Source organism: Panulirus ornatus, chromosome 56 (assembly GCF_036320965.1).
Source record: "Panulirus ornatus isolate Po-2019 chromosome 56, ASM3632096v1, whole genome shotgun sequence".
NCBI lineage: Eukaryota > Metazoa > Arthropoda > Malacostraca > Decapoda > Palinuridae > Panulirus > Panulirus ornatus.
The window spans coordinates 30121876-30144788 of NC_092279.1; the positions used below are offsets into that span (position 1 = coordinate 30121876).

At 41.2% G+C, this 22913-nt stretch overlaps 1 protein-coding gene across 1 annotated transcript in view; it reads left to right on the plus strand.

Annotated features, from left to right (window-relative positions):
* The window catches only part of LOC139765800 (uncharacterized), a 357196-nt gene that overhangs the window by 144628 nt on the left and 189655 nt on the right, over window positions 1–22913 (plus strand). Inside the window, exons 15-17 of the mRNA XM_071693594.1 lie at window positions 7616–7686; window positions 14802–14950; window positions 15341–15451. Coding sequence (XP_071549695.1) covers window positions 7616–7686; window positions 14802–14950; window positions 15341–15451 — 331 coding nt within the window. The remainder of the gene's footprint in view (window positions 1–7615; window positions 7687–14801; window positions 14951–15340; window positions 15452–22913) is intronic.

The following is a 22913-nucleotide window of genomic DNA, read 5'->3' on the forward strand; positions in this document are numbered from 1 at the left end:
CATGACTCCTTCTGTTTCCTTTTTGAGAAAGTTGAAATACAAGGAGGGGAGGGTTTCTAGCCCCCCACATCCATCCCCTTTAGTCGCTTCTACGACACCCAGGAAATGTGTGGGAAGTATTCTTTCTCCCCTCTCTCTAGGGATATGCAATTCATATGTATTACATCTAATTATGCAAGCATGTAATTATGATATATAACTGTACTTTTCAAAAACAGTATAAAATGTGATAGATGGAACCATGGAAATGGAAGTGAGTCACAGGGTGGGGGAGGGGGCGAAGGTTCTCGGAGTGTTGAAGAATGTGTGGAAGGCGAGATCGCTATCTCGGAGGGAAAAGATGTGTATGTTTAAAGGTATAGTGGTTCCAACAATGTTATATGGTTTCGAGGCGTGGGCTATAGATAGGGTTGTGCGGAGGAGGGTGGATGTGTTGGAAATGAGATGTTTAAGGACAATATGTGGTGTGAGGTGGTTCGATTTAGTAAGTCATGAAGGGGTAAGAGAGATGTGTGGTAATAAAAAGAGTGTGGTTGAGAGAGCAGAAGAAGGTGTATTGAAATGGTTTGGTTACATCGAGAGAATGAGTGAGGAAATATTGACAAAGAGGATATATGTGTCAGAGGTGGAGAAGAAGTGAGAGTCCAAATTGGAGGTGGAAGGATGGAGTGAAAAAGATTTTGAGCAATTGGGGCCTGAACATGGAGGAGGTTGAAAGGCATGCAAGGAATAGAGTGAATTGGAACAATATGGTATACCGGAGTGGACTTGCTGTCAATGGATTGAACCAGGGCATGTGAAGCGTGTGGGGTAAATCACGGAAAGTTCTGTGGGGCCTGGATGTGGAAAGGGAGCTGTGGTTTTGGTGCATTACATATGACAGCTAGAGACTGAGTGTGAATGAACGTGGCCGTTTGTATTTTCCTAGCGCTACCTCGAGGGGAGGATGCTATTTCATGTGTGGTGGGATGGCACCGGGAATGAATAAAGGCAGCAAGTATGAATATGTACATGTGTATATATGTATATATGTGTATGTGTTTATCCCTGGGGATAGGGGAGAAAGAATACTTCTCACGCATTCCTCACATGTCGTAGAAGGTGACTAAAGGGGACGGGAGCAGGGGGCCAGAAACCCTCCCCTCCTTGTATTTTAACTTTCTAAAAGGGGAAGCAGAAGAAGGAGTCACGTAGGGAGTGCTCATCCTCCTCGAAGGCTCAGAATGGGGTGTCTAAATGTGTGTGGATGTAACCAAGATGAGAAAAAAGGAGAGATAGGTAGTATGTTTGAGGAAAGGAACCTGGATGTCTTGGTTCTGAGTGAAACAAAGCTCAAAGGTAAAGGGGAAGAGTGGTTTGGGAATGTCTTGGGAGTAAAGTCAGGGGTTAGTGAGAGGACAAGAACAAGGGAAGGAGTAGCACTACTCCTGAAACAGGAGTTGTGGGAGTATGTGATAGAGTGTAAGAAAATAAATTCTAGATTGATATGGGTAAAACTGAAAGTTGATGGAGAGAGATGGGTGATTATTGGTGCATATGCACCTGGGCATGAGAAGAAAGATCATGAGAGGCAAGTTTTTTGGGAGCTGCTGAATGAGTGTGTTAGTGGTTTTGATGCACGAGACCGGGTTATAGTGATGGGTGATTTGAATGCAAAGGTGAGTAATGTGGCAGTTTAGAGAATTATTGGTATACATGGGGTGTTCAGTGTTGTAAATGGAGATGGTGAAGAGCTTGTAGATTTATGTGCTGAAAAAGGACTGGTGATTGGGAATACCTGGTTTAAAAAGCGAGATATACGTAAGTATACGTATGTAAGTAGGAGAGATGGCCAGAGAGCGTTATTGGATTACGTGTTAATTGATAGGTGCACAAAAGAGAGACTTTTGGATGTTAATGTGCTGAGAGGTGCAACTGGAGGGATGTCTGATCATTATCTTGTGGAGGCGAGGGTGAAGATTTGTAGAGGTTTTCAGAAAAGAAGAGAGAATGTTGGGGTGAAGAGAGTGGTGAGAGTAAGTGAGCTAGGAAAGGAGACTTGTGTGAGGAAGTACCAGGAGAGACTGAGTACAGAATGGAAAAAGGTGAGAACAAAGGCGGTAAGGGGAGTGGGGGAGGAATGGGATGAATTTAGGGAAGCAGTGATGGCTTGCGCAAAAGATGCTTGTGGCATGAGAAGCGTGGGAGGTGGGTTGATTAGAAAGGGTAGTGAGTGGTGGGATGAAGAAGTAAGATTATTAGTGAAAGAGAAGAGAGAGGCATTTGGACAATTTTTGCAGGGAAATGATGCAAATGAGTGGGAGATGTATAAAAGAAAGAGGCAGGAGGTCAAGAGAAAGGTGCAAGAGGTGAAAAAGAGGGCAAATGAGAGTTGGGGTGAGAGAGTATCATTAAATTTCAGGGAGAATAAAAAGATGTTTTGGAAGGAGGTAAATAAAGTGCGTAAGACAAGGGAGCAAATGGGAACTTCAGTGAAGGGGCTAATGGGGAGGTGATAACAAGTAGAGTTGATGTGAGAAGGAGATGGAGTGAGTATTTTGAAGGTTTGTTGAATGTGTTTGATGATAGAGTGGCAGATATAGGGTGTTTTGGTCGAGGTGGTGTGCAAAGTGAGTGGGTTAGGGAAAATGATTTGGTAAACAGAGAAGAGGTAGTAAAAGCTTTGCGGAAGAAGAAAGCCGGCAAGGCAGCAGGTTTGGATGGTATTGCAGTGGAATTTGTTAAAAAAGGGGGTGACTGTATTGTTGACTGGTTGTTAAGGATATTTAATGTATGTATGATTCATGGTGAGGTGCCTGAGGATTGGCGGAATGATTGCATAGTGTCATTGAACAAAGGCAAAGGGGACAAAGGTGAGTGCTCAAATTACAGAGGTATAAGTTTATTGAGTATTCCTGGTAAATTATATGGGAGGGTATTGATTGAGAGGGTGAAGGCATGTACAGATCATCAGATTGGGGAAGAGCAGTGTGGTTTCAGAAGTGGTAGAGGATGTGTGGATCAGGCGTTTGCTTTGAAGAATATATGTGAGATATACTTAGAAAAGCAAATAGATTTGTATGTAGCATTTATGGATCTGGAGAAGGCATATGATAGATTTGATAGAGATGCTCTGTGGAAGGTATTAAGAATATATGGTTTGGGAGGCAAGTTGTTAGAAGCAGTGAAAAGTTTTTATTGATGTAAGGCATGTGTACGTGTAGGAATAGAGGAAAGTGATTGGTTCTCAGTGAATGTAGGTTTGCGGCAGGAGTGTGTGATGTCTCCATGGTTGTTTAATATGTTTATGGATGGGGTTGTTAGGGAGGTGAATGCAAGAGTTTTGGAAAGAGGGGCAAGTATGCAGTCTGTTGTAGATGAGAGAGCTTGGGAAGTGAGTTAGTTGTTGTTCGCTGATGATACAGCACTGTTGGCTGATTCATGTTAGAAACTGCAGAAGTTGGTGACTGAGTTTGGTAAAGTGTGTGAAAGAAGGAAGTTGAGAGTAAATGTGAATAAGAGCAAGGTTATTAGGTACAGTAGGGTTGAGGGTCAAGTCAGTTGGGAGGTAAGTTTGAATGGAGAAAAACTGGAGGAAGTAAAGTGTTTTAGATATCTGGGAGTGGATCTGGCAGTGGATGGAACCATGGAAGCGGAAGTGAATCATAGGGTGGGGGAGGTGGGCAAAAATTCTGGGAGCCTTGAAGAATGTGTGGAAGTCAAGAACATTATCTTGGAAAACAAAAATGGGTATGTTTGAAGGAATAGTGGTTCCAACAATGTTGTATGGTTGCGAGGCGTGGGCTATGGATAGAGTTGTGCGGAGGAGGGCGGATGTGCTGGAAATGAGATGTTTGAGGACAGTGTGTGGTGTGAGGTGGTTTGATCGAGTAAGTAATGTAAGGGTAAGAGAGATGTGTGGTAATAAAAAGTGTGGTTGAGAGAGCAGAAGAGGGTGTTTTGAAGTGGTTTGCTCACATGGAGAGAATGAGTGAGGAAAGATTGACAAAGAGGATATATGTGTCAGAGGTGGAGGGAACAAGGAGAAGTGGGAGACGAAATTGGAGGTGGAAAGATGGAGTGAAAAAGATTTTGAGTGATCGGGGCCGTAACATGCAGGAGGGTGAAAGGCGTGAAAGGAATAGAGTGAATTGGAACGATGTAGTATACTGGGGTCGATGTGCTGTCAATGGATTGAACCAGGGCATGTGAAGCGTGTGGGGTAAACCACGGAAAGTTGTGTGGGGCCTGGATGTGGAAAGGGAGCTGTGGTTTCGGTGCATTATTACATGACAGCTAGAGACTGAATGTGAACGAATGTGGTCGTTGTTGTCTTTTCCTAGTGCAACCTCACACACATGAGGGGGGAGGGGGTTGTTATTTCATGTGTGGCGAGGTGGCGATGGGAATGAATAGAGGCAGACAGTATGAATTATGTACATGTGTACATATGTATATGTCTGTGTGTGTATATATATGTATATGTTGAGTTTTTTTTTTTTTTTTTTTTTTTTTTTTTTTTTTTTTTTTTTTTGCTGTCTCCCATGTTTGCGAGGTAGCGCAAGGAAACAGACGAAAGAAATGGCCCAACCCACCCCCATGCACATGTATATACATACGTCCACACACGCAAATATACATACCTACACAGCTTTCCATGGTTTCCCCCAGACGCTTCACATGCCCTGATTCAATCCACTGACAGCACGTCAACCCCGGTATACCACATCGCTCCAATTCACTCTATTCCTTGCCCTCCTTTCACCCTCCTTCATGTTCAGGCCCCGATCACACAAAATCTTTTTCACTCCATCTTTCCACCTCCAATTTGGTCTCCCTCTTCTCCTCGTTCCCTCCACCTCTGACACATATATCCTCTTGGTCAATCTTTCCTCACTCATTCTCTCCATGTGCCCAAACCATTTCAAAACACCCTCTTCTGCTCTCTCAACCACGCTCTTTTTATTTCCACACATCTCTCTTACCCTTACGTTACTTACTCGATCAAACCACCTCACACCACACATTGTCCTCAAACATCTCATTTCCAGCACATCCATCCTCCTGCGCACAACTCTATCCATAGCCCACACCTCTCAACCATACAACATTGTTGGAACCACTATTTCTTCAAACATACCTATTTTTGCTTTCCGAGATAATGTTCTCGACTTCCACACATTCTTCAAGGCTCCCAGAATTTTCGCCCCCTCCCCCACCCTATGATCCACTTCCGCTTCCATGGTTCCATCCGCTGCCAGATCCACTCCCAGATATCTAAAACACTTCACTTCCTCCAGTTTTTCTCCATTCAAACTCACCTCCCAATTGACTTGACCCTCAACCCTACTGTACCTAATAACCTTGCTCTTATTCACATTTACTCTTAACTTTCTTCTTTCACACACTTTACCAAACTCAGTCACCAGCTTCTGCAGTTTCTCACATGAATCAGCCACCAGCGCTGTATCATCAGCGAACAACAACTGACTCACTTCCCAAGCTCTTCATCCCTAACAGACTTCATACTTGCCCCTCTTTCCAAAACTCTTGCATTCACCTCCCTAACAACCCCATCCATAAACAAATTAAACAACCATGGAGACATCACACACCCCCGCCGCAAACCTACTTATGGAAACATCGGTGCGTCTCTAAATTCATGTTACATCCTGATAAAAGACTTTTCATGCTTCTAAACTATGCACATCCGAAAGTGAATTCAATATCACGTGCATTTCATTCATCTATCATTATGCTTCAGTCGATGATCAAGCATTAAGCTCTAAACCATGATAACTATTATGTTATGTATATTTCTAGTATGAGTATATGTATATACATGTTATTTTTCATTTTTTCTCTTTTACCTTGTCGCTTCTCCCCGTTGGCAGGTAAGCAAAGAAACAACAAAAAATCTCCACATCCTCTCATGTTACAACGTCCCACTACGTACAATTACATCCTACCCTTTCCTGTTTACCTTTAGACTTTATTGCCGTATTAACTGAACCAGAATCCACATCCATCTCTGTCCCATCACTCTTAATTCGCTTGCCTCTCTTTCACCCTCCTGCTGATTCAGAGACATCCTCTTTTCATCATCTTTAATCAATTTGTCTTCTCTTCTGTAACGTTCCATCCACCTCCAGCATCAATATTCTTGTCAATTATCACTCCACTCATTCTCACCTACTTTTTGAACCTAAACATTTCAAATGACATTCCTCTTACTGCTCTCATCTAACCTCACTCTTCTTTATTTCCTCTTGCATCTCTTTGATTTTCGTTCTTACTTCCATCAATCCACTGCATCACCTCCATTGTCCTCCTATCTCATTCCGAACTGCAGAGTGTCCATCTCCGGACACTCTAACCCATGATCCCAAACCTCCAACCTATTCAACATTGTGCAACATAATTCTCAAACACTTTTTTTTGCTTTCCGATATATGTTCTCGACTTCCACACTTTTTCCTCCCAGTTTCCCCTCCCACCTATGATCCCTTCGCTGATCTGTTCATCGTTGTTCAGATCCACTCCCAATTCTAAAACATTCATCTTGTCTCTCCAGTTTTTCTCCTGTCAATGACTCACCTCCAAATATCCTATGCTCTATTTGTATAATCACCTGCATCTCATCACCATTTACTCTTAACTTCTTCTCACACGACTTCACAGACTCAGACTACAGTATCTTGAGTACTGAACTAATATCCACACAGTTCCAACCAGTCAAAAATCCTCAATCTCATCCCAGATTCGTGATTCCACCTCTTCCAAAACTTTGGATTACTGCTAAACCACTCTCTAAACCACTTTGGAGACATACTAGCTTCGCAAACTACTTAATGAAAATCGACATTGCCCATTTATACAAAAGTGATTCCTGATAAATACTTTCCATCTGGTTCTACACTGCCTCTCAGTATGAATTTCTTAAACCTCCCACTAACTTCCTTGTCCTTATCTATGTCATTCTTTGTTCATACATCTATATATCATTTGTTATTTCTCTCGAACTTCATTTCTGTGTCCCAGCACATACACTGATCCCATCTCTGCATTCAATACACATTGCCTTGGCAACTGATGCATCTGTAATGTTCTTTCGTACAATAAACTACATTACTTTAGTCTCCAATACTCATACGGCAATTTATAACGTCACTCTCAAAATTGTAATATCTTTTCTTTTTCATCCTTTTCCTTTCTAACCTCCTCGCTCATTCAGTTATGGCTCATTGCTTTATGTGAAAAAACAAAAATAACTAACGTCATAAATAGTGATACTATACTTCCAACAGCTGTCATAACACATTAACATTCAAGGAATATCTAGAGTTAAATTGTCTGTTGAAATGTAACTGATATGCATTTGAAAACTCCGTATACATACTATCTTAATTACTTTTAAATTCTTCCTCTTTCACCCGCCATGTCGGACCATAAAAATGTTTTTTCATTTATTACAACACAATATTGGAATAACTAATTAGCTTACTGAAGTTGACCCTGATCTCAAAAAAGACAAGTGATGTGCTACCAAGCTAGAGAAAACTCAACTACATTCCAACTACACTACCCAGTTTTGACAAGTACAAAAATTGTAATAACCTTTTTTTGATTTTTTTAGTTTTATTGTTGTTTGCTTTCTGTATATTGGAAATGGTCAAACATATTTGAGCATGATTAGTAGGATTGAAGGTAAGCAGCAAAATTAAGGGGATGAAAACTTGTTTTGGGATATATGGCAGTTGGTCCAAAGTCAACCCAGCTGTTCATCCACCCCTAGGGATTGGTCGATAAAATGGGCACCTGGCTCAGGCTAGGATATATGAAACGGGAACACAAGGTGTCAAGCAGAGAGTGCTCATCCTCGTCGAAAGCTCAGATTGGGGGTGTTTGAATGTGTGTGTATGTAGCCAAGAGCGAAGAAAGGAGAGATAGGCAGTAAATTCTAGGAAAGAAACCTGGATGTTCTGGTTCTGAGTCAAACAAAGCTGAAAGGGAAAGGGGAAGAATGGTTTAGAAAAGTCTCAGGAGTAAAGTCAGGGGTTGGTAAGAGGACGAACACTAAGGAAGGAGTAGCACTACTCCTGAAGCAGGAGTTGTGGGAATGTGTGATAGAGTATAAGAAAGTAAATTCTAGATTGATGTTGGTAAAACTGAAAGTGGATGGAGAGAGATAGGTGATTATTGGTGCATGCACCTGGTCATGAGAGGAAAGGTCATGAGAGGCAAGTGTTTTGGGAGCTGCTGAATGAGTATGTCAGCAGTTTTGATGCACAAGACCAGGTATTAGTGATGGGAGATCTTAATGCGAAGTTAATGTGGCAGTTGAGGGCATAATTGGTGTACATGGAGTATTCATTGTTATGAATGGAAATGGGAAAGAGCTTGTGGATTTGTGTGCCGAGAAAAGACTAGTAATTGGGAATACCTGGTTTGAAAAGAGAGATATCCATAAGTATACGTATGGAGAGATGGTCAAAGGGCATTATTGGATTATGTGTTGATTGATAAGCTTGTAAAAGAGAGACTTTTGGATGTTAATGTGCTGAGAGGTGCAGTTGGAGGGATGTATGATCACTGTCTTGTGGAGGCAAATGTGAAGATTTGTAGAGGTTTCAAGAAAAAAGAGGGAATGTTGAGGAGAAGAGAGAGGTGAGAGTTAGTTAGCTTGGAAAGGAGACTTGTGTGAGGAGGTACCAGGAAAGATTGAGTGTTGGATGGCAAAAGGTGAGAACAAATGACATGAGGGGAATGGGTGAGGGGATGTATTTAAGGAAGCAGTGATGGCATGTGCAAAAGATGCATGTGGGATGAGAAAGGTGGTAGATGGGCAGATTAGAAAGGGTAGGGAGTGGTGGGATGAAGTAAAGTTGTTAGTGAGAGAGAAGAGAGGTATTTTGATGATACAAGAAAGGAGTGTTTAAAAGAAAGCAGCAGGATGTCTAGAGAAAGGTGCAAGGGTTGAAAAAGAGGGTGAATTAGAGTTAGGGTGAGAGAGTATCATTAGATTATAGGGAGAATAAAGTGATGTTTTGGAAGGTGGTAAATAAAGTGTGTAAGACAAGAGAACAAATGGGAGCATTGGTGAAGGGGGTAAGTGGGGAGGTAATAACAAGTAGTGATGAAGTGAGGAGATGGAGTTAGTATTTTGAAGGTTTGTTGAATGTGTTTGATGATAGAGTGGCAGATATAGGGTATTTTGGTTGGGGTGGTGTGCGTAGTGAGAGGGTTAGGGAGAATGGTTTGTTAAAGAGAGAAGAGGTAAGGAAAGCTTTGCGCAAGATGAAATCTGGTAAGGCGGCGGGTTTGGATGGTATTGCCGTGGAATTTATTAAAAGGGGGGTGATTGTGTTGTTGATTGGTTGGCTAGGATATTCATTGTATGTATGGACCATGGTGAAGTGCCTGAGGATTGGTGCAATGCATGCATAGTACCATTGTACAAAAGCAAAGGGATAAAGGTGAGTGCTCAAACTAGAGAGGCATGTGTTTGTTGAGTACTCCTGGGAAATTATATGGGAGGGTATTGATTGAGAGGGTGAAGGCATGTACAGAGCATCAGATTGGGAAAGAGCAGTGTGGTTTCAGAAGTAGTAGAGAATGTGTGGATCAGGTGTTTGCTTTGAAGAATGTATGTGAGAAATACTGAGAAAAACAAATGGATTTGTATGTAGCATTTATGGATCAGGAGAAGGCATATGTTAGAGTTGATGGAGATGCTTTGTGCAAAAGTGTGTGAAAGGAGAAAGTTTAGAGTAGATGTGAATAAGAGCAAGGTTATTGGGTTTAGTAGGGTTGAGGGACAAGTTAGTTAGGATGTAAGTTTGAATGGAGAAAAATTCAAGGAAGTGTTTTAGATATCTGGGAGTGGACTTAGCAGTGGATGGAACCATGGAAGTGGAAGTGAGTTACAGGATTGGGGAGGGGGTGATGGTTCATGCATTGATGACGAATGTGTGGAAGGAGAGAACATTATCTTGGAGAGCAAAAATGGATATGTTTGAAGGAATAGTAATTCCAACAATGTTACGTGGTTGCGAGGCATGGGCTATAGATAGTATTGAATGGAGGAGGGTGGATGTGTTGAAAATGAAATGTTTGAGAACAATGTGTGGTTTGAGTTGGTTTGATTGAGTAAGTAATGAAAGGGTAAGAGAGATGTGGGGAAACAAAAAGTGTGGTTGAGAGAGCAGAAAAGGGTGCGTTGAATTGGTTTGGACATATGGAGAGAATGAGTGAGGAAAGATTGACAAGAGGATATATGTGTCAGAAGTGGAGAGAAGGAGAATTGGGAGACCAAATTGAAGGTGGAAGGATGGCGTGAAAAAGATTTTGAGCGATTGGGGCCTGAACGTACAAGAGTGTGAGAGGTGTGCAAGGAATAGAACGAATTGGAACGATGTGGCATACCAGGGTCAGCGTGCTGTCAAGATACAGATTGTGGGATGTCTGATCACTATCTTGTGGAGGCAAAGGTGGAGATTTGAAAAGGTTTTCAAAAAAGAAGAGAATGTCAGGGAGAAGAGAGTGGTGGGAGTAGGTGAGCTTGGAAAGGAGACTTGTGTGAGAAAGTGCCAGGAGAGATTGATTGTAGAATGGCAAAAGGTGAGAGTATGTGACGTGAGGTGAGTGGGAAAAAAATGGGATGTATTTAGGGAAGTAGTGATGGCATGTGCAAGAGATGCATGTGGCATGAGAAAGGTGGTAAATGGGCAGATTAGAAAGGATAGTGTGTGATGGGATGAAGAAGTAAAGTTGTTAGTGAAGAGAAAAGAGAGGCGTTTAGATGATATTTGCAAGGAAGGATTGCAAATGACTGGGAGATGTATAAAAGAATGCAGCAGGAGGTCAAGAGGAAGGTGCAAAAGTTGAGTTTAAAGAAAGGGCAAATGAGAGTTGGGGTGAGAGAGTATCATTAAACTTTAGGGAGGATAAAAAGATTTTTGGAAGGAGGTAAATAATGTGTGTAAGACAAGAGAACAAATGGGAACATTGGTGAAGGGGGCAAGGAGGGAAGTGATAACTGGAAGTGATGAAGTGAGGAGATGGAGTGAGCATTTTGAAAATTTGTTGAATGTGTTTGATGATAGAGTGGCAGATGTAGGGTGTTTTGGTAGGGCCGATGTGCAAAGTGAGAGAGTCAGGGAGAGTGGTTTAGTCGAGAGAAAAGAGGTGGTGCAAGTTGAATATATCCAGAAATGGGTTGACCAAGTTGTTAATTGTTTGGTAAGGATATTCAGTGCATGTATGGATCATGGTGAAATGCCAGAGGATTGGCAGAATGCATGTATAATGCCATCATACAAAGGGAAAGGGGATAAAGGTGAGTGTTGTTGAGTATTCTGGGAAAATTATATGGGAATATATTGATTGAGAGCGTGAAAGCATGTACAGAGCATCAGATTGGGAAGGAGCAGTGTGGTTTTAGGAGTAGTATAGGATGTATGGATCAGGTGTTTGTTTTGAAGAATGTGTGTGAGAAATAGAAAAACAGATGGATTTGTATGTTGCAGTTATGGATCTGGAGAAGGCAAGTGACAGGGTGGATAGAGATGCCTTGTGGAAGGTTTAAAGAGTATATGGTGTGGAAGGTAAGCTGCTAGAAGCAGTGAAAAGTTTTTATCAAGGATGTAAGGCATGTGTACAAGTAGGAAGAGAGGAGAGTGAACGGTTCCCAGTGCAGGTAGGTCTGTAGCAGGGGTGTGTGGTGTCCTCATGGTTGTTTAATTTGTTTATGAATGGGGGTTGTTAGGGAGGTAAATGCAAGAGTTTAGGAGAGAGGGGCAACTATGCAGTTGTTGGGGATGAGAGGGCCTTTGAAGTCAGTCAGTTGTTGTTCACTGATGATACAGCAGTGATGGCTGATTCGAGTAAGAAGCTGCAGAAGGTTGAGGGACAAGTTAGTTGTGATGTGAGTTTGAATGGAGAAATTTTGAAGGAAGTGAAGTGTTTTAGATGTCTGGGATTGGACTTGGCAGCGAATGGAGCCATAGAAGTGGAAGTGAGTCATAGGGTGGGGGAGTGGGCGAAGGTTCTGGGAGTGATGAAGAATGTGTGGAAGGAGAGAATGTTAACTTGGATAGCAAAGTTGGGTATGTTTGAAGGAATAGTAGTTCCAACAATGTTATGTAGTTGCGAGGCAGGGGCTATAGATAGGGTTGTATGGAGGAGGATAGAAGTGTTGAAAATGAAATGTTTGAGGACTGTGTGGTGTGAGGTGGTTTGATCATGTAAGTAATTAAAGGTATGTGGTAATGAAAAGAGTGTAGTTGAGAGAGCAGGAGAGGGTGTGTTGAAATGGTTTGAATATGTGGAAAGAATGAGTGAAGAAAGGTTGACAAATTTGGATATACGTGCCAGAGATGAAGGGAACAAGGAGAAGCGGGAGACCAAATTGGAGGTGGAGGGTTGGAGTGAAAAAGATTTTGAGCAATCAGAGCCTGAGCATGCAGGAGGGTGAGAGGCATGCTAGGAATAGAGGTCAACGTGCTGTCAATGGACTGAACCAGGGCATGTGAAAAGTCTGGAGTAAACCATGGAAAGGTTTGTGGGGCCTGGATGTGGATAGGGAATTGTGGTTTCATTGCATTACATGAGAGCTAGAGACTGAGTGTAAATGAGTGTGGCCTTTTCTATCCATTTTCCTGGTGCTACCTCGCTGATGTAGGGGGTGGTGATGCTGTTTCCTGTGGGGCTGAGTGGCACCAGGAATGGTTGAGGGCAGGTGAGTATGAATATTTACATGTGTATATATGTATCTTACTGTGTATGTGTGTGTATATATATGTATGTATAGGTTGATATGGATATGTATATGTATTTGTATAGACGTATATGTATATATGTGTGTATATGAGTGGATGGAAGTTTCTTCGTCTGTTTTCTAGCTCTACCTAGATGATACGGGAGATGGCAATCAAGTATAATGATATGATAAAAACATATGTAGCGTTAATGAGATGGCCCTGATTAGGGCCTCAGCTGCCTGTGCTGTCTCAGCTAACTTAGAAAATAGCTTGGAGATTTTTCAGTGCCAATGCTGCTCATCATAAGAAAAGAGTCACAGTAAACTTCTGATTATTTGCAAAGTTCCCAACCAAGATTGTTGTGGATAGTACAACTTTGAAGATAAAATATCATGCAGCATGTTCATTTAATTGTTTGTTCTTGTGTGCTACTAAGAAGGGCAGAGTGTGGAGTTTGCTTTTTAGATTATGAATGGCCAGGCAGATGAGGCATAGTTTAGGGGGAGTGGATGAACTGTTTGCTGAAGATGTGAAGAGATTTTTCTCCCTTATCCAAAACTTGGGCTGTTTAATACTTTGAGAGCATTTAGTTTATTTTTAGCCTTAGTGTTAATGTTTGTGATGTGGGGTGTGAAGGTTGTTTGTTGTATGTGATATCTAGTATGGCAGCAGATGGAACCATGCTAGCTGTAATAAGTTAGAGAGCAGGAGAAGGGGCTAAGGGTCCAGATGCATTGAGGAGTGTGTGGAAGATGTCAGTGTCTGTTACATGAAGATGATTATGCTCGAAGGGATAGTGATCCAAATAGTGTTTTAAAGAAGTGGGTTTTGGGCCCTGAATGCAAAAGAACAGAAGAAGATGGATCAGGACCTATTGGAAATCAGATGCCCAAGGATAGTACTTGATGTGAGGCAGGTTGATCGCATATGGGATGAAAGTGTAGAGAGAGGTGGGATAGTATAGGAAGCATGATTAAGAGAACAGGTTAAAGTATGCTGATATGGTTTGGACATACAAAGAGGTCTAGTGAAGAGGTACCAAGAGGATATATATGTCAGAAGTGAAGGGAGTATAGGTGAGGGGGAGACAGAGGGAGTGGAAGGATGGAGCAAAGGAGGCTTTGAATTACTGAGGCTGAACATGCAAGAGGGTGAAGGATTGGCATATGGCATTTATGTATGTAGAGAAAGCATGTGATATAATTGATAGAGATGCTTTATGGAAGATGTTATAAATATGTTTTGAGGGAAGAAAGGTATTTGAAGCAGTGAGGCGTTTTTACCAAGAGAGCGAGCCATGTGTTTTAGTAGGCAGAGAAGAGAGTAATTGGTTACACTTGAAGGTGGGTGTATGATGTCACCAAGTCTGTTTAGTTTGTGTAGGGATGGGGTGGTGAGGGAAGAGAATGCAAGGGTCTTGAGAGGGGAGCATGTATCCAGTCTGTTGGGAGTGGAGGGGCCTTGGAGGTTTTGTTTACTTGTGGCAGATTTGAGTGAAAAAATGCACAGTTTGGTATTAGAGTTTGGGAATGTGCGAAATGGGAAAGTTTAGTATAAATGTGAATTGAAGCAAGGTTATTAGTTCCAGCTTTGCAGAGAGACAGGTTGTTAGTTTGAATGGAGAAAACTGGGAGTGGACATGGCAGCATATGTAATCATAGAGGTTGAGATGAGTCATAGGGTAAGTATGGGGACAAAGGTTCTGGGAGCTTTGAGGAATATGTGGAAAGGGAGGGCAAAAATGGGTATGTTTTAACAATGACGTTGTATGGATGTGAGTCATGGGCCATCCACTCAGCACTCTCCCACGCCAATGTAAAGTATAGAACTTTTTTTAGGAATTTCCTTAATGATATGTGATGTATTCTGTAAGGCCATTTTTTTTCACAGTAAAAGAGTTAAAATCTGCATATGCAGCTTATCTCATATATCTCTGATTTTGGCAGTCATTAACCTGTCTCCCCCACACTTCCACACACTCTCAGATATATTATATTGTTAGTCTTTCCTCATCTAGCATTGTGAATATTAGCATTTATTGATACTGAAATATACTTACAGACATAACCTTTATTCTTCAGGAAGAGGCCAGGCATATTAATGAGTCTTCTGTGGGCACTGAGAACAAAACAGATTTGGTTATGCAGGAGCTTCAAAGCCGGCTGGATGACAAGAAATCGTTGCTGGAAGCGAAAGATAGTGAAATAAAGGTATGTGTAATTATTTGTAATGATATTTACAGAAAAATTTTGCTCTTTCGGGACCTGTCTTATAAACTGAATAGATTTGCTCTGTTGTTTCAGGAGTCCTTTGATAAAGGGAATTTCTTGGTTTTACCTTGAAAATGTGAGGTGTGTAGGTGATTGACCTCATTTGTCCTTAAAAACATGAAAGTGGAAGAATTGGGACTTAATTGAAAGCTGTTTTTCTGTAACCACTTTGACCTACAGATGGTTCTTTTTCTGTAGCCATAATCACAGTGTTTGCTCATTTTTAGTCTTTCATATATTTTCACTATATTTTTAGGCAAAAATTCTGTAATAACATCATCTTTATTCATGGTTATTAGAAATACTTTGAAGGTTTTGTCTGCTTTGCAGGAATTAAAAGATTTGCTTCTCGAAGCTGCTGAAGTATTTATTGCCAAGGACCAGGAGTGTGAAAGTCAAGAGAAGAAGTTGGAGGAAAATGAAGGGACCATTACTAAACAGGTTAGTGGAACAACATCATGTCAAACCTCTGTACAAAGATGGGTTTAAGATCTGAAATGTATGTTTGTCTGTGTCTCAGAATTGTCTTATTGATTGAGGCACTTGAAATTTATAATCATGTCTCCATATGTCCCCTGTTTTTTATAAATGTGGTTGTGAGACTACTGTCCTCTCACTAGTTTAGCTCCTTTATTTCAGGTAAGAATTATTGCTCACTATCAGACTTATTGCAGTAATTCAGTATGTCTGCTCAATTGGGATAAACAGATTGATGATATCTCCAGTCTCCACAAAATAGATAAGCTGTTTTGGAAGGAGGTTAATAGTGTAAGAAAAACAAAAGGACAAAAGGGAGCATTGGTGAAGGTGGTAAAAGGGGGTAACAGGCATTGAAGAGGTGAAGAGAAAATGGAGTGCATACTTTAAGTGTTTGTTAGTATGGCAGGTGTAGGGTATTTTGATCAGGGAGGTATGTACATTGACATAGTTATGGTAAGTGGTTTGGTAAAGAGAAAGAGTTGTTAATGGCCTTGCATAAGATTAAATTTTGCAAGGTAGCTGGAGTGGATGGTACTGGAGTTGAATTTCTTAAGAAAGAAGATGACTGTTTTTGATTGGTTAGTTAGGATTTTCACTGTATTTTTGGATCATGGTGAAGTAACTGAAGATTCATGTAATGCATTTATAGTCCCATTGTATGAAGGTAAGCTGGACATAGGTGACTATTCTGATTAGAAAAGTATTAAATTGTTGAGTGTATCTGGTAAGCTGTATGGATGAATGGTGATTGAAAAGGTGGTTGAAAGGACAGCTTCAGACGGGGGAAAAGTATTGTGGTTTCAGGAGTGGTAAAGAGTGAATGGATTAGGTATTTGCTTTGAAGATTGCGAATGAGAAATACTTAGAGAAACAGAAGGATGTGTATGTTGCACTGATGGATTTGGAGAAAGGATATGATAGAGCTGATAGAAATGCTTTGTGGAAGGTGCTATAAATATGTATAGTATGAGGAAAGCAAATTTAAGCACTGAGGTGTTTCTATCATGAGAGTAAGGTCTGTGTGCATGCAGGTAGAGAATGGGGGGGTTCAGGTGAAGGAGGGTCTGTGGCAGGGGTGTATGATGTCATCATGACTGTTTAATCTATTTATGATTGGGGCAGAGAGGGAGGTAAATGGAAGTGTCTCGGAGAGAGGAGCAGGTATGCAGTATGCTTGGGGTAGGAGGACCTTGGAGTTGAGTCACTTTTTTGCTGATGATATGTCCCTGGTGGCAGATTCAAGAGAGAAACTGCAGAAGCTGGTTTTTGAGTTTGGAAGAGAGTATGAAAAGAGGAAGTTGAGAGTCAAATGTCAATAAAAGCAAGGTTATTTGGTTTAGCAGTAAAAAAAGAAAGGATATTTTTAGTGCTTTAATGGAGAGAATTTGGAGAAAGTAAAGTGTTTTAGATACCTGGGAGTGGATGTGGTAGTATATGGAACCATGGAGGCTGAAGTGAGCCAAAGGGTGGAAGAGGGGGCAAGGATCTTGGGTGCATTGGAAAGAGCGGTCACTGTATTTAAGGGTAAAAATGGGTATTTTGATGGTATAGTATCCCCATCAGTGCTATATAGATGTTAGGTGTGGTACTTTGACAGAAATGTAAATGATGTGGATGTTTTGGAAATGAAATGTTTGAGGACAGAATGTGGTGTAAAGAGGATTGATCAAATAAGAAAAGATAGGATAAGAGGGAGGCATGGTAGTTTGTATGAGAGAGCCATAAAAGATGTGCTGAAATGGGTTGGGCACTTGGAGAGGTTAAGTGAGGAAAGGGTAACTAAGAGGGTACACACGTCAGAAAGGGAGAGACCAGAGACAGGAGGGAAATTGAGGAAGAGTTGGAAGGATTGAGTAAAGATGCTTTTAAGGCTTGAGGCTTGAATGTGCAGGAAGGTGTGAGATGTGGAAGTAATAGAGCAAATTTGTGTGATGTAGTTTCCAGGGAATTAGTGCTGTGAGTGAGCTGAACCCGGGTATATGAATCAGGCAGAGGAAATCAAGAAAAGTTTATGAGGTCTTATTGTGGATAGGGGGCTCTTGTTTTTGGTGCATTGTACATCACTGCTGGAGAGTGGATGTGACTAAATGAGATCGTTTCTTCATCTGCTTCTGACACTACCTCACTGACATGGGGAATGGCAAACATTTTTGAAAAAAGAATTGATGCTTTTCTTGGCATGTACTTTGTTATGTTTAAATTTTCTAAGGTATGCCTCAAGTCTTTTGAAAATAAGAAGCTATCAGGGATTCAATGCCACATGCATTTTTTTGGCTATTATAAAAGGATTATCAATAAAATGATAAACACATAAAGCTACAATTATAAAACAGCTTTCATTCAGGCAAGAAAGTGTTGAATAGTTATGCAATAGTCAGTTCTAGGCTAGTGTTCATCCTTCAGCTGGATTCTGACAGTATGTTGCACAATCTGGCAGATAGATGCCAGGTGTTTAGCCCTCTAGGATTTTAAAGTGAAATTTGCCTGGACTCCAGATGCTACTGAGCTCCTTTGCTGGTGTTAGTGTTTTAAAATATGACCATATGGCATCTGATAAACTAGTGAAGTGGGATGTTGAAAAATGCATCCATATCAAATTGTCAGTCACCTTACAGGTCTTCCTAGATCGACTAAACCCAGTTTTTCAGGGAGAATAACATTGGAAGGAAGAAAAAAAAGTGTCCAGATGGTGAACTCTACCTTGCTGGTACCTGTTGGAATTTCACTTGCAGACACTTGCAATAATTTGAGCCTTTTCTATTTGGTAATGCTTAGGACTCTTGGCTGGTAGTGGTAGAGAAGAATATCATCCAGAAAAGAAATAAAAAATATCACTGAACACAAGGATGCCAGTCAAAAAGTTGCATCCCTCCACTCTTACCATGGTGTAACTTAGATGGCAAATTATGTAATCTGACTTCTAAGACTGTACCATGCTGCCATACATAAGATATTTCTGCCATAACCAAGTAATAGGCTCTGTACTACTAATAGAACCTGACACATGAGAGCCTTATTTTGAATAGCATTTTGTTTAGAGACTGTATGATCATTAACACCATTTTCAGTAACATACAATGTATTGATTGCACACAGGCATACACCTTTTGTTGGGATTGAATATACCAAATCGTAACAATGTTGCTGATTGGTTAGTTAGGCTGTTTGACAATTGCATTGCCCAGGGTAAGGTACCTAATAACTAGTTGAATTATCCAAAGACAGAAAACAAAAGAGAATGCTTGAACTGTAATGCTGAAAGCCTGTTAAGAATGCCTGGTAAGGCGTAGATAGTTGGTGGTGACTGAAACGAAAATGGTATGCACAGAGCCTGTGATTGGGGATGAGCAGTGTGGCCTCAGGAGGGTAGAGGATGTGTGGACCAGGTGTTTGTTTTGAAGAATATGCGTAAGAATTTTCTTATGACATTTATGGATCTGGAAAGAGCATATGTTAGGTTTAACAGGGAGGCCATTTGGAAATTGTTGCAAAAAATATGGACTGAATTAAATGAGAGGCTTGTAATTGCAGAGAGAAGTTTTTATTGGTAGATTAAGGCATATATGTCTGAGTAGAAAGGGAAGACTGAGTGATATCTGATGAAGTTATTGATGAGTAATGTCACTGAGGTTATTTAATCTGTTTATTCCAGGATGGTGAGAGAGGTAATTGTAAGAGTCTTAGAGAAAGTATATGTTAACGTTGACAAGGAGGCCATGTGGAAGGTGTTACAAAAAATATGGACTGAATTAAATGAGAAGCTGTAAATGCAGAGAGGAGTTTTCATTGGGAGATCAAGGCATGTGTTTGCATAGAAAAAGAAGACTGTGAGTGATTTCTAGTGAAGTCAGTGATGAGTTATGTCACTGAAGATATTTAATATTTTGTGAAGTCAGTGATGAGTTATGTCACTGAGGATATTTAATATGTATATGGCCAGAGTGTGAGATTTAAATGCAAGGGTCGTAGAGTGAGGGATATATCTACGGTACGCTAAGGGCAGAAGAGCATGGAAGGCGAATCGATTATTGTTTTGCAGATAACATGGCTCTGTTGGGAGACTAGAGAGAAACTACAAAAGCTATTAACAGAGCTTGGGAGAGTGTGTGAGAGTTGAGAGTATATATATGAATAGAATGAAGGTAATGAGATGCAGCAGGAGTAAAAAACAGATTGGTTAAAGTATAAGTTTGAATAGGCTGGACCTGGAGGAAAAGGAGGGCTTAAGGTACCTGGAAATAGTAGTGGCAGTGGATGGAATATGGGAGCTAAAATCCTGGGTGCTTTAAGGAGCATATGAAGGATAGGTTGGTATTTTTAAGGGGAGCAAATGGAAAGATAGGTTGGTATTTTTAGGGTAGAGGTGATATATTTGAAGGTATGTTAGTCCAAACTTTGTTGCTTGGATATGAATCTTGGCCATTAATGCAAAAGCAAGAAAATTAATGGCCAAGGGAACAAATGGGAACATCAGTGAAGGGGGCTAATGGGGAGGAGATAAAAAGTAGTGGTGATGTGAGAAGATGGAGTGAGTAATTTGAAGGTTTGTTGAATGTGTTTGATGATTACAGTGGCAGATATAGGGTGTTTTGGTCAAGGTGGTGTGCAAAGTGAGAAGGTTAGGGAGAATGATTTGGTAAACAGAGAAGAGGTAGTAAAAGCTTTGCGGAAGATGAAAGCCGGCAAGGCAGCAGCTTTGGATGGTATTGCAGTGGAATTTATTAAAAAAGGGGGTGACTATATTGTTGACTGGTTGGTAAGGTTATTTAATGTATGTATGTATGTATGTATGCAGATGGAACCATGGAAGCGGAAGTGAATCATAGGGTGGGGGAGGGGGCGAAAATCCTGAGAGCCTTGAAGAATGTGTGGAAGTCAAGAACATTATCTCGGAAAGCAAAAATGGGTATGTTTGAAGGAATAGTCATTCCAACAACGTTATATGGTTGCGAGGCGTGGGCTATAGATATAGTTGTGTTGAAGAGGGTGGATGTGGTGGAAATGAGATGTTTGAGGACAATTGTGGTGTGAGGTGGTTTGATCGAGTAAGTAATGAAAGGGTAAGAGAGATGTGTGTTAATAAAAAGAGTGTGGTTGAGAGAGCAGAAGAGGGTGTTTTGAAATGGTTTGGTCACATGGAGAGAATGATTGGGGAAAGATTGACCAAGAGGATATATGTGTCAGAGGAGAAGGGAATGAGGAGAAGTGGGAGACCAAATTGGAGGTAGAAAGATGGAGTGAAAAAGATTTTGAGTTATTGGGGCCTGAACATGCAGGAGGGTGAAAGGCGTGCAAGGAATAGAGTGAAATGGAACGATGTGGTATACCGGGGTTAACGTGCTGTCAGTGGATTGAATCAGGGCATGTGAAGCGTCTGGGGTAAACCACAGAACGTTGTGTGGGGCCTGGATGTGGAAAGGGAGCTGTGGTTTCGGTGCATTATACACGACAGCTAGAGACTGAGTGTGAATGAATGTGGCGTTTATTGTCTTTTCCTAGCGCTATGTCGCGCACATGAGGGGAAGGGGGTTGTTATTTCATGTGTGGCGGGTTGGCGATGGGAATGAATAAAGGCAGACAGTATGAATTATGTACATGTGTATATATGTATATGTCTGTGTGTGTATATATATATGTATACGTTGAGCTATATAGGTATGTATATTTGCGTATGTGGACGTGTATGTATATACATGTGTATGTGGGTGGGTTGGGCCATTCTTTCGTCTGTTTTCTTGCGCTACCTCGCTAATGCGGGAGACAGCGACAAAGTAAAATAAATAAATAGATGGATAAATAATGACTCATGGTGAGGTGCCTGAGGATTTGCTGAATGCTTGCATAGTGCCATTGAACAAAGACAAAGGGTATAAAAGTGAGTGCTCAAATTACAGAGGTATAAGTTTGTTGAGTATTCCTGGGAAATTATATGGGAGGGTATTGGTTGAGAGGGTGAAGGCATGTACAGAGCATCAGATTGGGGAAGAGCAGTATGGTTTTAGAAGTGGTAGAGAATGTGTGGGTCACGTGTTTGCTTTGAAGAATGTATGTGAGAAATACTTAGAAAAGCAAATGGATTTGTATTTAGCATTTATGGATCTGGAGAAGGCATCTGATAGAGTTGATAGAGATGCTCTGTGGAAGGTATTAAGAATATATGGTTTGGGAGGCAAGTTGTTAGAAGCAGTGAAAAGTTTTTATCGAGGGTGTAAGGCATGTATACAAGTAGGAAGAGAGGAAAGTGATTGGTTCTCAGTGAATGTTGGTTTGCGGCAGGGGTGCATGATGTCTCCATGGTTGTTTAATTTGTTTATGGATGGGGTTGTTAGGGAGGTGAATGCAAGAGTTTTTGACAGAGGGGCAAGTAAGCAGTCTGTTGTGGATGAGAGAGCTTGGGAAGTGAGTCAGTTGTTGTTTGCTGATGATACAGCGCTGGTGGTTGATTCATGTGAGAAACTGCAGAAGCTGGTGACTGAGTTTGGTAAAGTGTGTGAAAGAAGAAAGCTGAGAGTAAATGTGAATAAGAGCAAGGTTATTAGGTACAGTAGGGTTGAGGGACAAATCATTGGGATGTGAGTTTGAATGGAGAAAAACTGGAGGAAGTGAAGCGTTTTAGATATCTGGGAGTGGATTTGGCAGCCTATGGAACCATGGAAGCGGAAGTGAATCATAGGGTGGGGAAGGGGGCGAAAGTTCTGGGAGTGTTGAAAAATGTGTGGAAGTCGAGAACGTTATCTTGGAAAGCAAAAATTGGTATGTCGGAAGGAATAGTCGTTCCAACAATGTTATGTGGTTGCGAGGTGTGGGCTATAGATAGAGTTTTGCGGAGGAGGGTGGATGTGCAGGAAATGAGATGTTTTAGGACAGTTTGTGGTGTGAGGTGGTTTGATCGAGTAAGTAATGAAAGGGTAAGAGAGATGTGTGGTAATAAAAAGAGTGTGGTTGAGAGAGCAGAGGATGTTTTGAAATGGTTTGGTCACATGGAGAGAATGAGTGAGGAAAGATTGACCAAGAGGATATATGTGTCAGAGGTGGAGGGAACGAGGAGAAGTGGGAGACCAAATTGGAGGTGGAAAGATGGAGTGAAAAAGATTTTGAGTGATCGGGGCCTGAACATGCAGGAGGGTGAAAGGTGTGCAAGGAATAGAGTGAATTGGAACGATTTTGTATACTGGGGTCGACATGCTGTCAATGGATTGAACCAGGGCATGTGAAGCGCCTTGGGTAAACCATGGAAAGTTCTTTGGGGCCTGGATTTGGAAAGGGAGCTGTGGTTTCGGTGCATTGTACATGACAGCTAGAGACTGAGTGTGAACCAATGTGGCCTCTGTTGTCTTTTCCTAGTGCTACCTCGCTAGGAAAGTGATTGGTTCTCAGTGAATGTTGGTTTGTGGCAGGGGTGCTGGATGTCTCCATGGTTGTT